Consider the following 17,244-nt stretch of genomic DNA (forward strand, 5'->3'; position numbering starts at 1 on the left):
TAGGAGCCTGACCGCTTATGCCGTTGAGTTGAGCAGTAGGTCTCACCCTGGTTCAATAATTACAAAGAGGAGGAGCAATGATTTATGTTTTCAAAACGGTGGAGCGTTGCTCTATGCTTTCAAAAAGGAAGAGGGCTGCTCTACGTTTTCGGAAAGGAGGAGCAGCACTCCATGTTTATGCAAAGGTGGTCTGCTCCATGGTTTCGAAAACGAGGAGCACTGCTCGTTTACAGAACTCTTAAGGCTCGACATAAAGGCGGACTGACGCTAGAGGAGCGCTGCTCCAAGTTGTCGCAAAAACGAATCCTCCAGAACTGGGCAGAGGTGGATAGGAACCCAGTTCTGTTCAAAGATGCAGCATTGCTGATAACTTCACGTTTGTGTGTATAATGGCATTTCTGGAACACTTCGAAGGCCAAAGCTTGCCACACTTCGAGTGCTGGAAGAGCTGATTATTCCACAGAGTTCAACATTGGCGAACTCGCAAACTTTCTAACCGTCTACTTTGTGGTATTTTCATCGAGCGGTGCTCTCGCCTTTTTCCCAAGGCTGGATAGAGCCCACCACCATGTGGGAGAAACTCTAGATGTGCTGCATCTTTGGCCCTAGATCTAATTACAGTACATCATCCCATTGATCACCCTCTCATGTACCTCACGCCTTGGCCCCAACCTCCAGATCCGTATTCACTTTTCCATGCTCGCAGGTCGCCAACACCACCCCATCGCTCGCACGCTTCAACACACCGCGCACCGTGCACAGCCGCTTGCCAATCTGCATGATCTCACACTCCACAAGCACCTCAGTGCCCACGGGCGCCGGCCGCAGGTAGGCGACGTTGAGTGTGCGGCTCACGCCCATGCGAGCCCAGTACCCTTTCCGGGCAACCAGCGCCAGCGGCACCGAGGTGCAAAAGTCGAACAGGGTGGCAGTGCAGCCGCCGTCTGGGAAGGTGTGAGCATTGGGAGAGCAAGGCAGAGGGAAGGAGGATGAAGCTTACGCATATTCCGCAGGCGGTTGCAGTGCTGATGTTGGATGGTGAAGCGGAAGGTGACAGAGGGGTGAGGGACGTCGGGAGAGGAGACGGATTCCACCTTGAGATGGGGGAAAAGGAGTTTGGACCACTGAGCAGGAGATCAGCATTTTGGGACGGAAACACTTCAGACAAAAGGAGAGCCTCGCTGAAGTCGTGGAAAAGGGGCCATTCGTACATCTCTCTCCTCCTCACGCGTCGGTTGCTTGCCAAAATCCTCCATCACAAGCTTGATGCGCTCCTCGCCATGGACGGCGAGGAGCAAATTGCCAAAGTCATGAGGCTTGTCGGTCTTGGTTGAGTTAGACATGGCTGGCTTGAAATGAGTTCCGGTGGAATGCGTTTGTGGTTCGTCCGAGATGTCTTGTACCAGGGGAGGTCAAGGAATGAGATGGGCGTCGGGTGTAAGTGAGCGGATGCAAGACTCTTGTCGAAGCCCTGCTTGGAGATCCTCGAGGATCTCTAATATGTACAAACAAGACAAAAACGGGCCGGACTGCGCAAGACGTTAGTTCATGGCCAGGAATTAAATCCGACTGCTTAGTTGGAGTACCTGGGTCTTGGAATGGCTTGACGTTGGATTTGGATCCGGGAGACGTTAAGCAAGCCAAGGAGAAGAGGACAGGAAAATACAGCTTTGGGGTCATCGTCCAGGAGACCAACCGCCGTTGCAGCGTATCATACCGTAACATCCGGGGATGTGGGGCCGACTCTGCGTCCGGGAGCTGACCCCTGCACGTCAACATGCCGAGGCATTGGCGTCCACTCTTGCCGGGCGTGGGCTTATCGATTGCCGGTCTGGCGGCTGCATGTGCGCGCGACTATCAGGGGAACTCAGCTGTCATCAACAGCGCACCTTCCACCATCAATCAACACGCCGTCGGCACCTCCAACAATTGAACTCGACGTCGCAATTCGAATTAGAACTTAATTCCGTTCGCCAGCCCATGGCCAACTAAACTGGGCAACCCGCGATCTCAACCAGGGGACGACGCGAAGGAGAAACTCAATACCACATAGCCGAGGCAAACACCAAACACCAGCTCACCACCACATTGAACAGCCGCGACCATGGAGTTCGTCGCCGCCGCGTCGGCGACGTCTCCTTTGTCGTTCGACGAACACAAACCCTCCCTCTTCGAGCTCCTCGCCGAGCAACAACTCGCCAACCTTCTTCCCCCGACCCTCCGCTACATCCTCACCCTCCTCACCCACCGCTACCCGCGCTACCTCCTCCGCATCTTCAACAACTTTGACGAACTCTACGCCCTTGGCGCGCTGCTCGTGGAGCGCCACTACCTCAAGACCCGCGGCGGCTCCTTCACCGAGCACTTCTACGGCCTCAAGCGCGAGCGCGCCACCGCCGCCGAGCTCCCGCGCGCCGCGTCGGCCGCGCCCGCCGCCGTCCGCGAAGCGCTGCGCCTCCGCGGTGCCGACCTCTGGAAGAACCTCGCCGTTATCGTCGCCATCCCGTATATCAAGCGCAAGCTCGACGACGCGTACGAGGCCGATGCGCCGCGCGCGCTGCTCGGCGCCGCGTACAACCGGCCCCCGCCGCCGAATGCGCCGCTGCAGGAGCGCGCCCGGTACTGGGCGCGCGTGGTGCTGCTGAGGAAGGTCTACCCGGTGGTGAACGCGGGGTACTACCTGGCCATGTTGGCGTTTAATTTGGCCTATTTGTTTGACTCGTCCAAGTATCACAACCCGTTGTTGTGGATGGTGGGGACGAGGATCCGGAGGATGGGAGCGGCGGACTACAAGGCGATCGAGGCGCTGGAGGAGAAGAGGGCGGCGGCGAGGAGGGGGGCGCACGCGACCGTCGCGGATCGGGTGTTGGGAGGGTTGTCGCTGGCGCTGCCGGCGGGGATTTTTGCGCTCAAGTTTCTGGAGTGGTGGCACGCGTCGGACTTTGCCAAGCAGCTGTCCAAGCGCGCCGCCGAGAGTTTGGATTTGCCGCCGCCGGTGGTGGCGGGGTTGCCGGATGCTGGGAAGGGCAAGAAGAAGGCGGAGAGGAAAGCGGAGTCAGCGACCCGATCAGCGGAGAAGGCCGCGCAGGGGGAGGGAGAGCACGAAGACGAGGACGAACAAGACCTCCCCGACGAGGAACAAGAACGCCTTGCCTTGGAACGGGCGCCCATCGCCAAATCCTCGCTGCTGCCGATCTACACAGTGCCACGGCCCAAGCGGTCCGACTTGTGCCCCATCTGCGGAGACGAAATTGGCACAGCTGCCGCCTGCCAGACCGGTGTCGTCTACTGCTATGCTTGCATCCACAAGTGGCTTACCGGCACCCATCCCCGCCAGGAGAAGTTTATGGCGACGCGTCAAGGGAAGTGGGAGAGTGGAGAGGGAAGGTGCGCGGTTACAGGGAGGCGGGTGCTTGGGGGAACGGAGGGGTTGAGGAGGATCATGGTCTGAGTTGGCGTGTGCGCTTGTATGTGTATGGGAATGTAAAACCTAGAAGGGTTGTGGAGTTTGGGGTGGGATAATGATAATCTTTGGAAGTCATGGTATTGTTCTGTATGTCTAATGCGATGCCTCTTGGGCTGAAACGGAATGCGGCAGCTACGAGACTCAAATCTCATAGCGGTGCCGGCCTTCGGCATGCTTCCGGGTGTCTGTGCATGGGGCCCAGGAATCCGAGACGGAAATAGTACCCTACTTGAGCCTGAGAAGTACCTCTTCAGCTTAAAATTTGCTTCTTATCAACAAAACACTCCTCCAACAGACGGTTACGAACAGTGATTCGGCCCGAATAATTCGTGGCGGAGAAAGTCCATACCCGACATTCTACATATACGGGTGGACACTGGGATATCTTCAGCCTCAGGGTTAGGATAGACAATGTCTCCGAACGTAAATATTGTGGCTGAACGGAGGATCTCACCGCTGACCCAGCCTATGATGCGGGCGAGGAGAACTGAGGAGACATCTGCTCGAAGGCCAGTGGCCCCCATTTTGAGGGGAAAGGGGGTGGCAAACTTGTTAGCAGGACCTTAGCAGAACCAAGATCGTTTACAACCTATTGTGTATGGGAAAAACTAACTTCTCAACTTTCTTCAACCACCACACCTCAACCACCGCTAAAAGTCCTATCCTGTGTTGTTTCCATCACATTCGGGTTGCCAACACACAAGTGGTGTTGCTACCTTACAGTTTTGTCACCGCCTTTCTGGGAACGAAAAGGAGCCGCTTGCCAAGACCCGAGGGCCCCGACTACAAAGTACGGTGTAAACCTATGTCTAGCAAAAATATAAAAGTGAAATGTTTTCTCATTCGACCTTGGTTTTCTGCATGAGTATATATGGCGGTCACATAGATATCCTCCCAGCGTTACACCATGTCATCATTGTCATCATCAGCATCCTCTGAGACCCTTGACTGTGGCACCAACGCCGCAAAACTCGAAGCAGCCAATCGCTATCTTCGCTGGAATCTAGTGTTTCTCTTGGCCATCTTTGTTTTCCTCGTGTTTCCGATATGGATGCCATTTGTTCCTTCTTTGAACCAAGTCTCCAACCTCATAGTCGTCATCACCATTGGCCTATTTCAGGTTACCTGGTTCATAGGCGCCATCTCCGCCATCCGCCGAACCATTGCCATCAACAAACGACACAGGCTCAGAGCCAGGGAAACCCAAGATGTGGAATTGGCCAACGACGCTTCCAGGAAGCTCTCCAACGTCCGCCACATCGTCGCCATGACCATCTACAAAGAGCCCCTGAGCGTACTACAAGCAACCCTTGACTCCCTGGTGAAGCAAAAGGATTCCGCTTCCCGCATCTCCGTCATCATTGGCATGGAGAGCGGCACACCTGACCGGGAAGCCAAGCGTGATGAGATTTACGAAAAGTACAAATCCAGCTTCCTCCGCCTCATCATCACCTCCCACCCCTCTGGTCTCCCTGGGGAAATCCCCGGCAAGTGCTCCAACATCAACTACGCTTGCCGCCAGGGCCTCGACATCCTCCGTCATGATGTAGATTACCACTATGACAAGCACGAGCACATCTTCACCACCTGCGACTGCGACTCCCTGTTCCATCCCGACTACATGGAGGAGCTGGAAGCACAATACTCCGCCCTGTCCGACTCTGACCGGCATTCCTCCATCTGGCAGCCCATCATCGTCTACAAGCGCCCCTCCATGCCCTTCTTTGTCGACATCACCGGCGTGCTACGCACCTTCTTCTTCATGGCCGTCCTGATCCCCTGGAACATCAACCCCATGTCGCACTACTCGCTCAGCATGCGGCTGCTGGAAGAGGGCGGCTTCGTCCACCCGGCGTACCAGATGGACGACATCATCGCGCTGATCCGGTACGTGATCCAGACGCGCCGCGAGATCCGCATCCGCCCGCTCGACCTCGTCTGCATCAACGGCCCGACCTCCGGGTCCAGCTATCTCGACGAGATCCGGGAGTGGGCGCTGCAGGTGCGCCGCTGGACGATCGGCGCCGCCGAGGTGTTTCACTACTTCATCGTCAAAACGGGCCGCATGCCGTCGCTGTACCTCTCCATCAGCTGGGCGACGCGCTTCTTCACGTACTACGGCCTCGTCCTCTGCGCCGGCGCGTTGTACTTTGTTGGTGCTCCCCCCATCGTCCAGGGTCTGCGCCGGGCCGCGCCGGAACATGAGCAGCTGTTCGTCAGCGACGAGTTGTTTGCCGTCATCTGCCTCGTCTTGTTGGGTACGCAGTACGCATTCCTCTTGGTTGCTACAATCCTCGTCCGCTGGGGACTGCCCGTGCCTGGGACAGGTGGGAATAGCTACAACCAGGGCGTGAAGGGGGTTGTAAGGGGGTTGGTTCATTGGGTTTTGATGTTTCCCGTCGTTATTGCGTACAGCCTGGTGGAGCTGTACTCGTTTTTTGAGCTGGCAGTGAGGGGGAAAAATGTTTGCAAGCATAATGCGGCGAGTAAGGATAACTTGGTTTTGGTAAAAGAGGAGGGGAGATCTTGAGATCACCTTTTCCTGATTCTCGTTTCATTGCATCACAGGGCGTGTGGTTGGGCTTGTGACTTTTAGCGACAGGGTAGGTATTCTTGTTTGTTCTTCGTCGCTTTGTATACGAGTCCCTGGGTTGACGCACCTCAATACAGAATAATACATTAAGGTACTTAGGCTGGAGGCTGATGAATCAGGTCGTCCAGAGATGATCAAATCCAAACCACACACTAGAACATGAAATCTTCGAGGGGCCTGATTTGCTAGCTGCAGCTGCCCTGGGATCGCCGTCGGGCGTAATAGGGCATGCAGAGAGATGCCCTCGCAACCTAACACCTGGGAAACCCATTGATTTGTTGTGTTGACTGCTGTTGTTGTCGTGAGAAGAGAGACGATCATTGGCTAATAAGATTTTTAAGATCGGTGTGGTCGTGGTTGGCAAAGGGTGTTGCCAGTCTGCTCCTTCCAGATCGGCGTTGGGCATTCATACGTCACAGAGAGGCTCCGAAATATTGGGCGACCCGAGTGTCTAGATAGTAATTAAGAATGAGTAAAAATCAAGACATGAGGTCCAAAGCAAACCTCATCTGACAAGATGCCTCACGTTCCCTCATTGTCAACAACAAAGTCAACGCCAACACAACTGTTCATCCTGCCGGATTGACGACACAATGACCGACGTTGCGGGCCTGGTGATCGGTGTCGCTGCCATGTGGAAGGGAGCGGTTGCGCTCTACAACTTCCTCGACACCTCCAGGAGGTACGGCTCGGAATATGAGCTGTTGAAACTCAGACTGGATATTGAGCAGCAAGTTCTTTTGAAATGGGGAGAAACAGTTGGCCTGGAGAGGATTTTGGCCTCACACAACAAGGACCCCGGCCGAGATTCTGCCAGCTTGAAGTTCGTCCATGAACGCCTGAAAACCCCAGAGGTTCGAATTCTCATCATCCGTACGCTGGGTGCTATGTGGCGTTTGTTCATAGAGGCACAAATTCTCCAAGAGGACTATAATATCAGAAACGCCGAAGGGTCACATATTAGTGCATTACGACACTCTTATCCCAGCCTGGACGATGCCGCAATCAGCTCCTACTTGGCATTACAGAATATCGCCAGTACACGTCAGAGAACGACCTCGATACTCAAGAAGGCATTATGGGCTCTCGGAGATCGCCGAAGACTAGAGCGATTCGTCGAGGACTTGCAATCTTTGAACGCTGGGCTCCAAAGGCTTGTCCCTGAGACTCCAATTCTTGTGAATAGGTTCCGACGTTCATGGTTGCCGGAGGAGATTGTGGAAGGCATAAGCAGGCAACTCGCTGGCCTAGAAAGCAGGTTGCTCAACTACCTGAGTCCACAGAACGCTGCCAAATCGACAGAGTCGTTGCGGTTGGATGCATGCTCCTCCGTCGATGCGATTGATGGAGGGCCTGTGATTCAAGACAAAGCAACAGAGGCTGCCAGAGAGAGTAGCGGAGAGGCGGAGACTGAAGGAGAAGGAAGCCATGACGCCGAAGAAAGAGATGGCTTTTCCACACCACCACTGCCAGAATGGCCGCCTCCGCCGCCGCCAGAACGACCACCGCCTCCGCCGCCGCCACGACGACCGGCGCCGCCACCACCACCACGATGGTCACGAAAACGCCACATCCCTTCCATTTTTACCAGTGCCACCCACCCCAACAAAGGCTACGGGAAAGATACCTAGTCAAGCAGATGCTCCTAAGAGCACAGCGAGTGTGTCTGCTGGAGATGCCCTCTGCTGGTGCCCGGAAACACCTGTTCCATCCCCTTAATGATGTTCGGGAAGACGGAAAATACAGAAGAGACAAAGGGCTGTAGCAGTTGAAACTGCGTTGTGCATGCCATATGACGAGTTTTGTAAGATTAATGGACAATATAAAGCATGACAAACTTTCTTTTCTCTTGTTTTGCACAATTCTCTCTCTGGTAGTCTCAGTTTAATATTGGAATCAGGGCGGTTTGGTTGTCTGGTATTAATAATAGCCGAGACCTTTGCGATGAGTTGAGTCGGGCCGGTCGAGGTTAGGTTAAGCCATTTAATACTACACTTTGACTCGGCGATTAGCTTGTTTACCTCTGAACAGTATGCCATCATAATGCGTATTCCCCGTTTTCTCGAGTTCTTACTGGCCGTTTCGATTGGCGCTGAAAGCGATCCAGGATCTAGCCGTCTTCAGGTTCCAACTCTAGGGCCTGGGGTATTAATTTATGGGGTGATGATGGCGTGTCGCTGAAGTGGCTGACCAGCTGCCCGCAGCGCCCTCGAACCATTGGGGTTCAGCCAGAGCCTCGCGTCTCCCATCCCAGCCCTATGCTGCACCGACAGACTGACAGGACACATCAGAATTGACGTAATGAAATGATAGTGCGTCGGTTCCTGGTCTGTTGGTTGAGTTCCCGTGCCTTAGTCGGAGCGCTGCGGACATTTTGGGACTTCTCAGGTGATGGCTCAGCGAAGAGCTCAACGAGCCTCTGTCTGAGTCCCCCCATATTCCAGGTCGGGTGACAGGTCCAAAGCTCAGGTATACTTCGCGGAAAGTCCCCAGAACCAGGTAGCTGAGATGTGTTTACAAGAGCACAATCTTTCAACGGAGCATTACTCTTCCTCATGAGACCTCTCGTCCTGTCGTCCTCATGACTGACATCGCGGGCCTCGTCGGCGTCGCCGCCATGTGGAAAGGAGCGGTAGCCCTGTATGATTTCATCGACGCCACCCAAGTCATACGGCTCCGACTACGAAACGCTGAGGCTCAAGTTGGACATTGAGCGTCAAGCCCTGACCAGCTGGGGCGAAACCGTTGGCTTCCAAAACCTCCTCACGGCACACCTCAAAGACCCGAACGGAGATGCTACAGACCTGAAGTTCGTGCAAGACCGTCTAAAAACACCGAGATTCGAGTCCTCGTTATACGCACTCTGGGCGCCATGCAGCGTATCTTCACCGAAGCACACGTCCTGCAAGAGGACTACGACCTCCAAGAATATGATCCATCCGAGGAGGCCGCCATACGGCAGTATTATCCCACGCTGGACGGCGCCTCCATCAAAGCCTATCTAACGCTACAGAGGATCTCCCAGATTCGGCAGAAAGAGACGTCAGCCTGAAAGAAGGTAATGTGGGCGGTTGGAGACCGTAAAAGGCTGGGGCACTTGATTGCCGACTTACAGTCGTTAAACATCGGCCTCCAAAGACTCGTTCCCCGGCTCTTTTTGCTCAGGCCTCACAGACTGAGGAGCAGCCTGACAATCCGGAGCCACATGAATATCCGACGCCGCTACAACAAGAGACGTGGCCCGAAGTAAACAAAGAGCCATTGTCCGAGTTTGAGGGACTTATTCTTGACTCCTCGGCCTCACCCAAGCCCGTCAAAGCTGCCAAAGCCACCAAAGTCCGGTCCTTGTCCAAGCCAAGAATGCCCGTGAAGCAACAATCAGTGAAGCAGAGGGAGAAACAGGTGGATAGAGCACTCCAGAGATGGCTACAGCAACGAATTTAGGTATCTGAGAAGGTGTCGCTGAACGCTGTCTATCTCGCGGTCGGGCTACCTGTCAGGCTGAGGAGGGATTTGACCAGAGAAGAATTAGCTAAATCCTTGACAATCGAAAAAGAACAACAACTGGCCCTGAGGGCCGAGGACCCAGCTGGATTTGGAACTGGAGTTTTGATCTGGATTGACGGATAGGCAATCTCTTGTATTCTCGGCGTCTCTGTTTGCCTCTGCTATAAAAGATGCGGTAGCAAAAAGCACCTGCACATATCCTAGGCGATCAAGCAACACTTCATGCTTCCTACAAGACATGTACCGAGGAGTTCTCTTGCCCCATGCCCACCAACCCTTGCGGGAGACCTGCTCAGAGACGAGCAGGGGACACGAGGCCTTCTATCTCGGACAGCAGCCTCCATCCAACTCCTCTGAAGAGGAGAAAGACGGGCGACCACAAGTAATCTTCCAACGTTCCGTTAAGAGACAGGCCCTGGGATGGGCGCATGCTCCTGCTGTCGTAAGTGACAGCATCGTTGGTGTTTGTAAGAGGCAGGAAAGGAAAAACGTAGAGGGAGGGAATGGGGGAGCAGGGAAATCGTGGAATTGAGAATGGACAAAACCAATCCTGACATCGGCTGCTGCTTGGTTAGTACCCTGGAACTCTCTGCACCACCACACGGAGGAGGTCGTGGCCCGAGGGACCTGGCTGTGACTTTGTCAATTTGGTATCTGACTCCTCACGCCATCTGGCCACATTGCTGTCCTGTTGTCTGCTTGTTGTTGTCGTCATCATTTCTCATCACTTAAGAAAGCCACCCAATGTTTGTTATCGCCCCAACGCCAACGCTGTCCAATCCGTCCGCCCATATGAACCGTTCCCATGCTTCTTGGTGGTAACTGAAAATTCGGCTTCTCACCAACCGAAAGACGCAAAAGAGTGAACAGAGAGAAAAGAAAACCCTGAGTTCGGTTAATCCATCAAATGCTGGAACAGCGGCGACATGCTCTCGCCGTAGTGGTTCCTGCGTATCGCCTCGGCAAGGAGGAACGACAAGTCCAGAACCACCAACTTCTTGGAATTGCGCAGCTTGTGCTCCGGAATCGGGTAGCTGTTGGTGACCACGATCGTGTCGATGCAGTCGCAGGCCTCCATCTGCTCAAGGCAGTCGCCGCCAAAGACGCCGTGGGTGGCGATGCAGTAGACCTTGTTCGCACGGCCGCGCTTAACCACCGTCTCGGCTGCTGCAATCCACGACCCCGGCTTGTCGATCATGTCATCAACGATAAAGACCGTCCGGCCTTTGACGTCGCCGACGAGCGTAATGGTGCGCTCGATCTTGGGATCCTTGAGGATGTCGTCCTCTTCGTCAGAGCTGGCTCCGGCATCGCCCGAGCCGCCGAGCGCGTGAGGCTGGGGCGAGAAGAAGGATGACGCATGCGAGAGCATCATGGGATCTTCGTCATGCACCGAGTTCTCGGTTGCGGAAACAGTCGGCGATGGGAAGTCATCGGGAACGACATGACCTTGGACCAGCCGCCCATGCGTCACCTCGTGGGCGCGCTGGTCGTTGTATTCGAGGCCATCCGCCTCATACTCGTCATCGTCGACGGTGGATGCCTGGGAGAGCAAGGTCTCTGAGCGGCTTGGCTGTGAGGAATCCCGCACATGGGTGCCATTGCCGTTCACACGCGGCGAACCACGGGAGTCCTCGTGAGCCTCTGAAGCAGCGGTCCGGGGGGTTCCGTTCTCCAGTTCCGACGAAGCGTTGTGGATGCGCGACGGGTTCGTCGCGGTGTAGAAATGGCGATCCCCGGCCTCGGAGGGCAACCCAAACATGCTGGCCGTCATACTGGCGGACATGTTCGGACCGCGCCTCTTGTCGGTGGTCACCATGCCGAAGTTGAGCTTGAGGGCATCGGCGAGGGATGTCACCCTTTTTGTGCCACCGGCGTTCTTGGACACGACCACAGCTTCCTGCCACCTCGGAACGTTCCTGCGAATCCAGCGAGCGATCAATGGCTCGGCATGGAGGTTGTCGACTGGACACCTGAAGAAGCCTTGCATCTGAGAGGCATGGAGATCGACCGTGACGACGTGCTTGACGCCGGCGACGTCCAGGAGGTTGGCCAACATCCTTGCGGTGATGGCTCCTCTGTGGGACTTTTTCTTGGACTGGCGGCTGTATGGGAAGTAGGGAAGCACGGCTGGGGAGCGAGAGTCAGAGGCTCGTTCGATGGATAAGTCGTCTGAACGTGATAAGCTGCGATGACGTACCAGTAATCTTGTTGGCCGAGCCGCCCTTGCAGGCCGAGATCATGATCAGCAGCTCCATGATGGTGTCGTTGATCTTGGGGCTGCCCGACTGAACGACGAAGACGTCCTTCTCTCGGACGCTAGTCAAGATGCGAACGCTCGTCTCGCCGTTGGAGAACTGGGTGAGCTCGGCGTCGGCCCGCGCCATGCCCAGATTCTGACATATCTTGTCGGTGAGCTCGGGGCAGGACGAGCCCGCGAAGATCAGTGTGCCGCGCATCGTGGACCACTGGGCCTGTCCACGGATGTCGTTCAGATCTGGTGTGGTGGGCGTTGAAAGAGAGAGGGAAAAAATTGGAGCGAGGATTGCCGATAAAAAAAAAGCGAACGCGCCGAGCGTTGATGTGGGGCAGGAACTTATCGACAAACGGAAGCTTTGTCGGATGAAACGTCGAGCAAGCTCGAGGGTCGATTCAACTCATAAGATGGAGAGTTTTGTCATGGTAAGAGATGGGCTATAACAACCATTTTGTTTGATTCTCGGGAAGAAATAGAACTCGAGGCCAGACCCAGCGACATGACACAAACTTCCAAGTTCTTGTCAAGTCTGAGACCGGAGAATGAATGGTCCTCGGAGAGAGCAGGGAAAGAGGTCTTGGCTCAGTGACTAAGCGGGTCAGGAACAATGAACATCCATGACCAAACGCCACAGGCACGTGCAGAACATCGAAAGCCAACCACATGAAAACGGTCACATGGTATCCCATAGTCAATTTCGAAGATTCAAGTACCGGAAACCTCAAGCGGACATTATTGCATGAGTACCTTACCTCAGACGGGGTTTGTTTCGGCGAGAAGACCAGGGTTGGACGTGGGGTGGTAAGCTCAGGGTTGGGGTGATTCTAGACAGCCCAACTGCGTAACCCTGCTTCATGTTCCGGCTGACCGGAGAACAGGAAACTGACGACGTTTCCCCAAAGGTGCTGCCTGGAGCAGCAGATGGATTGGCAAAATGCAATCGTGTCTCCTTTACTCCTTGGGATAAAAACCCCCCATTCCCGAAGAACCTCCCCTACCATTAAAGTGAGCCACCAAATCCCAGAGACTTAGCAAGTTCCTCAACTCCCCCTCATGGCCCTGTTCAACAACACCAACGGCCTCGACGTGCTGCTCCGCCGACGACGGCCCAGTCTATGGGAGCAGTTTCTTGCAAAGCCCTGTGTCTTTCTTGTCCGGGCCCTCTACACATGGCGTCAGCGCATTCCCTCTCAGCGTCATAGCAATCCCGTCTCTGTGGTTTGCGTCTCCGACACACACAACAACCAACCTGTCCTCCCCGAGGGCGACATTCTCATCCACGCCGGTGATCTCACACAGTCCGGGACTCTGCGTGAACTTCAGGTCCAGTTAGACTGGTTGAGCAGCCAACCACACCCCATCAAGATCGTGGTCGCTGGGAATCACGATCTCTTACTCGATCCAGATTGTGATGGTCAACGACCTGGAAGAACGGCAGAAGACGCCGTGGCGGACCGTGAATCTCTCCGATGGGGAGACATCATATACCTGGAGAATTCCTCAACCACCGTCACCTGCGGCAATGGCCGGCAGCTGCGTGTCTACGGAAGTCCTTGGTCACCGAGCCACGGCAACTGGGCCTTCCAGTATCCTCGCATCAGAGATGTTTGGAGAGGAACCGTGCCATACGATGTTGACATTCTCGTCACCCACGGCCCTCCCAAAGCGCATCTGGATCTGCAAGGCATAGGCTGCCAGCACCTGCTACGCGAGCTGTGGCGCGTCCGGCCGAGGTTGCACGTCTTTGGACATGTTCATGAGGGCCATGGGACCGAATGGCTGCGGTTTGACGACTTGCAAGGGATTTATGAACGTACCGTCCAAGACCGTGGCGGACTGTGGAACCTTCTCCGCGCCGCGGTTGAGTTTGTACGATCCATGCTCCGTCTTCCGCTCGAAGCCCGGTGTCTGCTCGTCAACGCCGCGGTAGTCGGCGGGCTTCGGGATGAGGAGCGAAGGAGACCGATCAAAGTGATCATCTAAGTAATACTAGCCCCTCCGCAGCAGCTTTAATTATTACACGAACAACACATGCGGCTCCGCGACGAGGATATTCTTCTCCAGAAACCTCTCGCTCCTCACCTCCTCCGGGGTCTTGCCATCATCATCATACGGTATGACCAACCTCTCCTCCAGCGCGGGCACCTGAGAAGCCCAGCTCGGTTCCCGCTCCAGCACTCTAGGCCGGCTCCTCAACTCCTGTTCCATCTCAGGCGTGATGATGCCCGGGGCCCCCCGCGGCAGGCCCATCTCAATCAGCCGGTTGAAGGCCATGACCAAGTAGGATGGCAAGACGGCCAGAATGGCGTAGCGCTCCGGATCCGGGTCTTTTGGGTCGGGGATTTCCGCGACAGACCACGCCGGTCCGTTCTTGTTGAAGAAGAATTCGATCTCGTTCCGCAGGCCGATGGTGGAGTCGGTGACGATGTATTCGTACATGCGGTACAACGACGCAAGAGGGGTGGTCCCTTCGCACAGGGCGGTCTTGCCGCGACATTCCTCGCGGTGGGCCAGGAGCCATGCTACCGATGGAGACTTGTGAGGGGGCAGTAAATCGAGGGCGTCTCGCCCGTGGAGGATGCGGCCGATGAAATTGCGGGCAGATTCAAGCATCGTGTTGAGAACACCTTACAGAGTCCGAGCTTCTATGCGAAGGTAGGTGTGAGATTGGAGGTGTGAAGTGAGCATCCCAGGCTGGCAAAGATGGACGTTAAGTATGGATGTTACCTCGTAGCCTTGACCTGCATATTGCAGGTCGCTCCGCCTCCCAGGAAGCCTCAGCCACAGGACACACTGGCCACTTCGCGGTTGGTTGGGTGAACTGACTTGGTCCATGCAACAAGTACCTGTGATCCATGATGTTCCATTTCGCAGCTCACCGTCTCCTGAGCCGGTAGAAGCATAAGTGTGGTGGCATGTTGGGAATTGTGGCCTCATTTACGAGCGGCTCGCGATTCACGACGGCCAAGGTGTTGTAAACCCGAATTCTCCTGAGGCCAGGCCTCAGGTTTTAGCCAATGACCCATCCGAAAGCTCAACCAGTATACCATTTCAGATCCAGGACCTTCCTGTGCCTATGGTACAGTTTTCCCTATGATACCTATGTATCGTGGCCAAGGAGAAGCCGAAAGTTTCCAGATGTCCCCAACAATCCCGTGTCATCCCAAAACCAGGCTGACCCACGCTCCATATAATGTACAAACCAGTGTGCCTCCCGAGAGGGGGGCGGGTATCATGGGTATCGTATCCGAACAGACGCCTCTATATCCTGTCTGAGTGCGAGTGGTGAGCCACTCTCCCCGTGAGACAACTAGACGTCTGATGAGCTGGGAGGGGATGAAGAACTACCTCACTATGTGCAACAATGACTGCAAAAGCTGGAAAACGGTGAAAAATGAACAGGACAACAAACATTACAATTTCCTTTCCCCCATGCTGATCCCATAGCGCTGGATCAGACCAACTAAGTGCATCAGTTATCAGTCGAAACATCTCTCCGTCGCTCAGTGCTTCGTCGATCGGTCGCTCGAGAACTTTCGTCCCATCAGCAACTCATAATATGCGCGCTGTTCGTCTTCGGTGCCGAGAGATGGATCGAAATCGGGATCGCGAGACGACTCGTCGGGGACCGGGTCTGGGTTCTCGCCCATAGCATAGAAATCTGTGATGGTTTCGTCCGAGGCGAAGCCGAGGGATCCAAGCGTGCGGGAGGTGCGAGCCGCCCTGTGCAATTAATCCTGTCTCAATACTCCTCTTCTTCTACCGAGGCCGAGGGGGATTGAAGGCCAACAAAGAGGAGAGATCTCTGTGTAGGGGAGAGGTCTCACAATTGAGATTCCGCGTCCCTAGCCACGAGATCTGACAACGTCAGGTCTTGCGGCTGGGACTGGACTTGACGACCTGAGTACGACGACGGAGGTGGGTGAGGATGATAGTTCGGATGGAGCGGGGCAAAAACGTCAGTTGGCAGGGTCGGAGTCGTATGGATCGGCGGGAGGGAAGGCATCGTTGCCGAAGGAGCGGCGTAGCCCGAGGGGAAGATGAGATGGTGCTGATAGTCGAAGCTCATGGGAGCCGTCGGAACTGGAGCTTTCATCCCAGCTTGAGCAGGAATCGCGGGATTCATCCCAACTTGAGGAGTAACAAGGTTCGTCTGAACATTGGTAATCGACGTCGACCGCTCCCTGCGATGTCTGGCTTGCTTGGTGAGATCCGGACTAACGGTGCTGGGCTGCTTCGCTGCCTTCTGCTTGCTGGAGCTATCATCAGCTGCAGCGGCATTGTCGGCACTCGGCTGACTGTCACCTGCAGCATCGGGATTCTCGTCTTCGGCCGCGGCAGCACTTGCTGTCCCCGGGGCTGGGCCGTTGTAACCGAAGATGGCGAGATGGACGGCACTCTGCTGCCACACTTTGATCATCTCATCCTGCTGCGAGGTGTCCTTGATGGTGTCAATGATGCTCTGGCCCGTTGCGGCGCGGAGGTGGCCTTCGATGATGTCGTCGAGGCCGGGAATAGCAGCTAGGACGGCACCCCAGGCGGCCGCGGCTTCCTTGTACACATTCAGAGCAGTGCGGTAGCCCTTTTGAGGACCACGACGTTTTGTGGGCCGATTGTAAGTGCATTCCTTTTTGTGCTTCACGCACACGGAGCACTTGGGCTTCCCGTTGTCGCAGGGCTGGTGGTTGGTATGACAAAAGTCGCACCTGAAAGGTTTGTGAGCGAAGAAGAGGCATAAATCGAGTACAGCTGCCCAGAAACTTACGCGCGAGAGGCCTTCTTTCTCTTCCGAGGGTTGGCAGGAACATCGCTCCCGGCATCCGCCCCGGTGTCGCTAGCCGGGCCGGGGGGCAGAGTCGGAGTGGGATCCGTCGGGGTTGGGGAAGTGTCCGCGACATTCCGGGTGTCCGCGACCTTGTGAGTGCCCTTGGCGTGGTGTGTAATTTCCTCCTCGCTGGCTGCCTTGGTCATTGCGACTGGCACAGCATCGGCCTTCTCATGGCCGTTTGCTGTGGGCAGCGCAGCAAAGTCCATTCTCACGGCGAGTCGACCTCCATAGGATCGATTTGTCTGAAGTGGAGGATGGAGGATGGAATGAGGGAGTGCAATGGCCCAACTCAGCAATTCGAGGAAAACAAATGAAAATGTGACCTGAGTGAGCAGAAAAGTACCCAGCGAGATCACACTGTTGGATATTGGCGATCGCGGATCAAGCTGTCGGTCGCGGATGTACCTGAGGAAACGTGACAAGGATGAGTGAATGTTCCGCGCTTACAATCCATATGAATTCCGGGGAACCTGGAAGTTGGGGCAAGGTGGGGGTGGGCTTGGCGCCGCCGGGAGTTTTGTACCAGTTCTGCAACAGCCGGCACCAGTGTACACTGAGAACGCAGATTTAGATTGAAGTACAGCAGTATAAGC

General features: G+C 55.3%; 9 protein-coding genes across 9 annotated transcripts; 5 read left to right on the plus strand and 4 right to left on the minus strand.

The window, feature by feature from the left end:
* Positions 1–654: 654 nt before the first annotated feature.
* VTJ04DRAFT_4473 (uncharacterized protein) lies at positions 655–1,343 on the minus strand (the record flags this gene model as incomplete). Its single annotated transcript, XM_069362485.1, has 3 exons — positions 655–944; positions 1,001–1,124; positions 1,212–1,343. The coding sequence occupies 3 exons, from the start codon at positions 1,341–1,343 to the stop codon at positions 655–657; spliced, it is 546 nt and encodes a 181-aa protein (XP_069219427.1).
* Positions 1,344–2,104: 761 nt separating this feature from the next.
* On the plus strand, positions 2,105–3,451 carry VTJ04DRAFT_4474 (uncharacterized protein; the record flags this gene model as incomplete). Its single annotated transcript, XM_069362486.1, has 1 exon — positions 2,105–3,451. The coding sequence occupies one exon, from the start codon at positions 2,105–2,107 to the stop codon at positions 3,449–3,451; it is 1,347 nt and encodes a 448-aa protein (XP_069219428.1).
* A 922-nt stretch (positions 3,452–4,373) lies between these two features.
* VTJ04DRAFT_4475 (uncharacterized protein) lies at positions 4,374–5,996 on the plus strand (the record flags this gene model as incomplete). Its single annotated transcript, XM_069362487.1, has 1 exon — positions 4,374–5,996. The coding sequence occupies one exon, from the start codon at positions 4,374–4,376 to the stop codon at positions 5,994–5,996; it is 1,623 nt and encodes a 540-aa protein (XP_069219429.1).
* A 2,705-nt stretch (positions 5,997–8,701) lies between these two features.
* Positions 8,702–9,111, plus strand: VTJ04DRAFT_4476 (uncharacterized protein; the record flags this gene model as incomplete). Its single annotated transcript, XM_069362488.1, has 2 exons — positions 8,702–8,872; positions 8,938–9,111. The coding sequence occupies 2 exons, from the start codon at positions 8,702–8,704 to the stop codon at positions 9,109–9,111; spliced, it is 345 nt and encodes a 114-aa protein (XP_069219430.1).
* A 693-nt stretch (positions 9,112–9,804) lies between these two features.
* Positions 9,805–10,432, plus strand: VTJ04DRAFT_4477 (uncharacterized protein; the record flags this gene model as incomplete). Its single annotated transcript, XM_069362489.1, has 2 exons — positions 9,805–10,008; positions 10,142–10,432. 2 exons carry the CDS (start codon positions 9,805–9,807, stop codon positions 10,430–10,432), a joined length of 495 nt encoding a protein of 164 aa, XP_069219431.1.
* Positions 10,433–10,461: 29 nt separating this feature from the next.
* Positions 10,462–12,025, minus strand: VTJ04DRAFT_4478 (uncharacterized protein; the record flags this gene model as incomplete). Its single annotated transcript, XM_069362490.1, has 2 exons — positions 10,462–11,696; positions 11,767–12,025. The coding sequence occupies 2 exons, from the start codon at positions 12,023–12,025 to the stop codon at positions 10,462–10,464; spliced, it is 1,494 nt and encodes a 497-aa protein (XP_069219432.1).
* Positions 12,026–12,876: 851 nt separating this feature from the next.
* Positions 12,877–13,806, plus strand: VTJ04DRAFT_4479 (uncharacterized protein; the record flags this gene model as incomplete). The annotated part of the gene is made up of 1 exon (XM_069362491.1): positions 12,877–13,806. One exon carries the CDS (start codon positions 12,877–12,879, stop codon positions 13,804–13,806), a length of 930 nt encoding a protein of 309 aa, XP_069219433.1.
* A 33-nt stretch (positions 13,807–13,839) lies between these two features.
* VTJ04DRAFT_4480 (uncharacterized protein) lies at positions 13,840–14,436 on the minus strand (the record flags this gene model as incomplete). Its single annotated transcript, XM_069362493.1, has 1 exon — positions 13,840–14,436. The coding sequence occupies one exon, from the start codon at positions 14,434–14,436 to the stop codon at positions 13,840–13,842; it is 597 nt and encodes a 198-aa protein (XP_069219434.1).
* An 890-nt stretch (positions 14,437–15,326) lies between these two features.
* On the minus strand, positions 15,327–16,857 carry VTJ04DRAFT_4481 (uncharacterized protein; the record flags this gene model as incomplete). Its single annotated transcript, XM_069362494.1, has 3 exons — positions 15,327–15,546; positions 15,651–16,529; positions 16,589–16,857. 3 exons carry the CDS (start codon positions 16,855–16,857, stop codon positions 15,327–15,329), a joined length of 1,368 nt encoding a protein of 455 aa, XP_069219435.1.
* Positions 16,858–17,244: the final 387 nt, after the last annotated feature.

This window comes from Mycothermus thermophilus (assembly GCF_041956435.1).
Source record: "Mycothermus thermophilus strain CBS 625.91 unplaced genomic scaffold VTJ04scaffold_3, whole genome shotgun sequence".
NCBI classification, from domain to species: Eukaryota; Fungi; Ascomycota; class Sordariomycetes; order Sordariales; family Chaetomiaceae; genus Mycothermus; species Mycothermus thermophilus.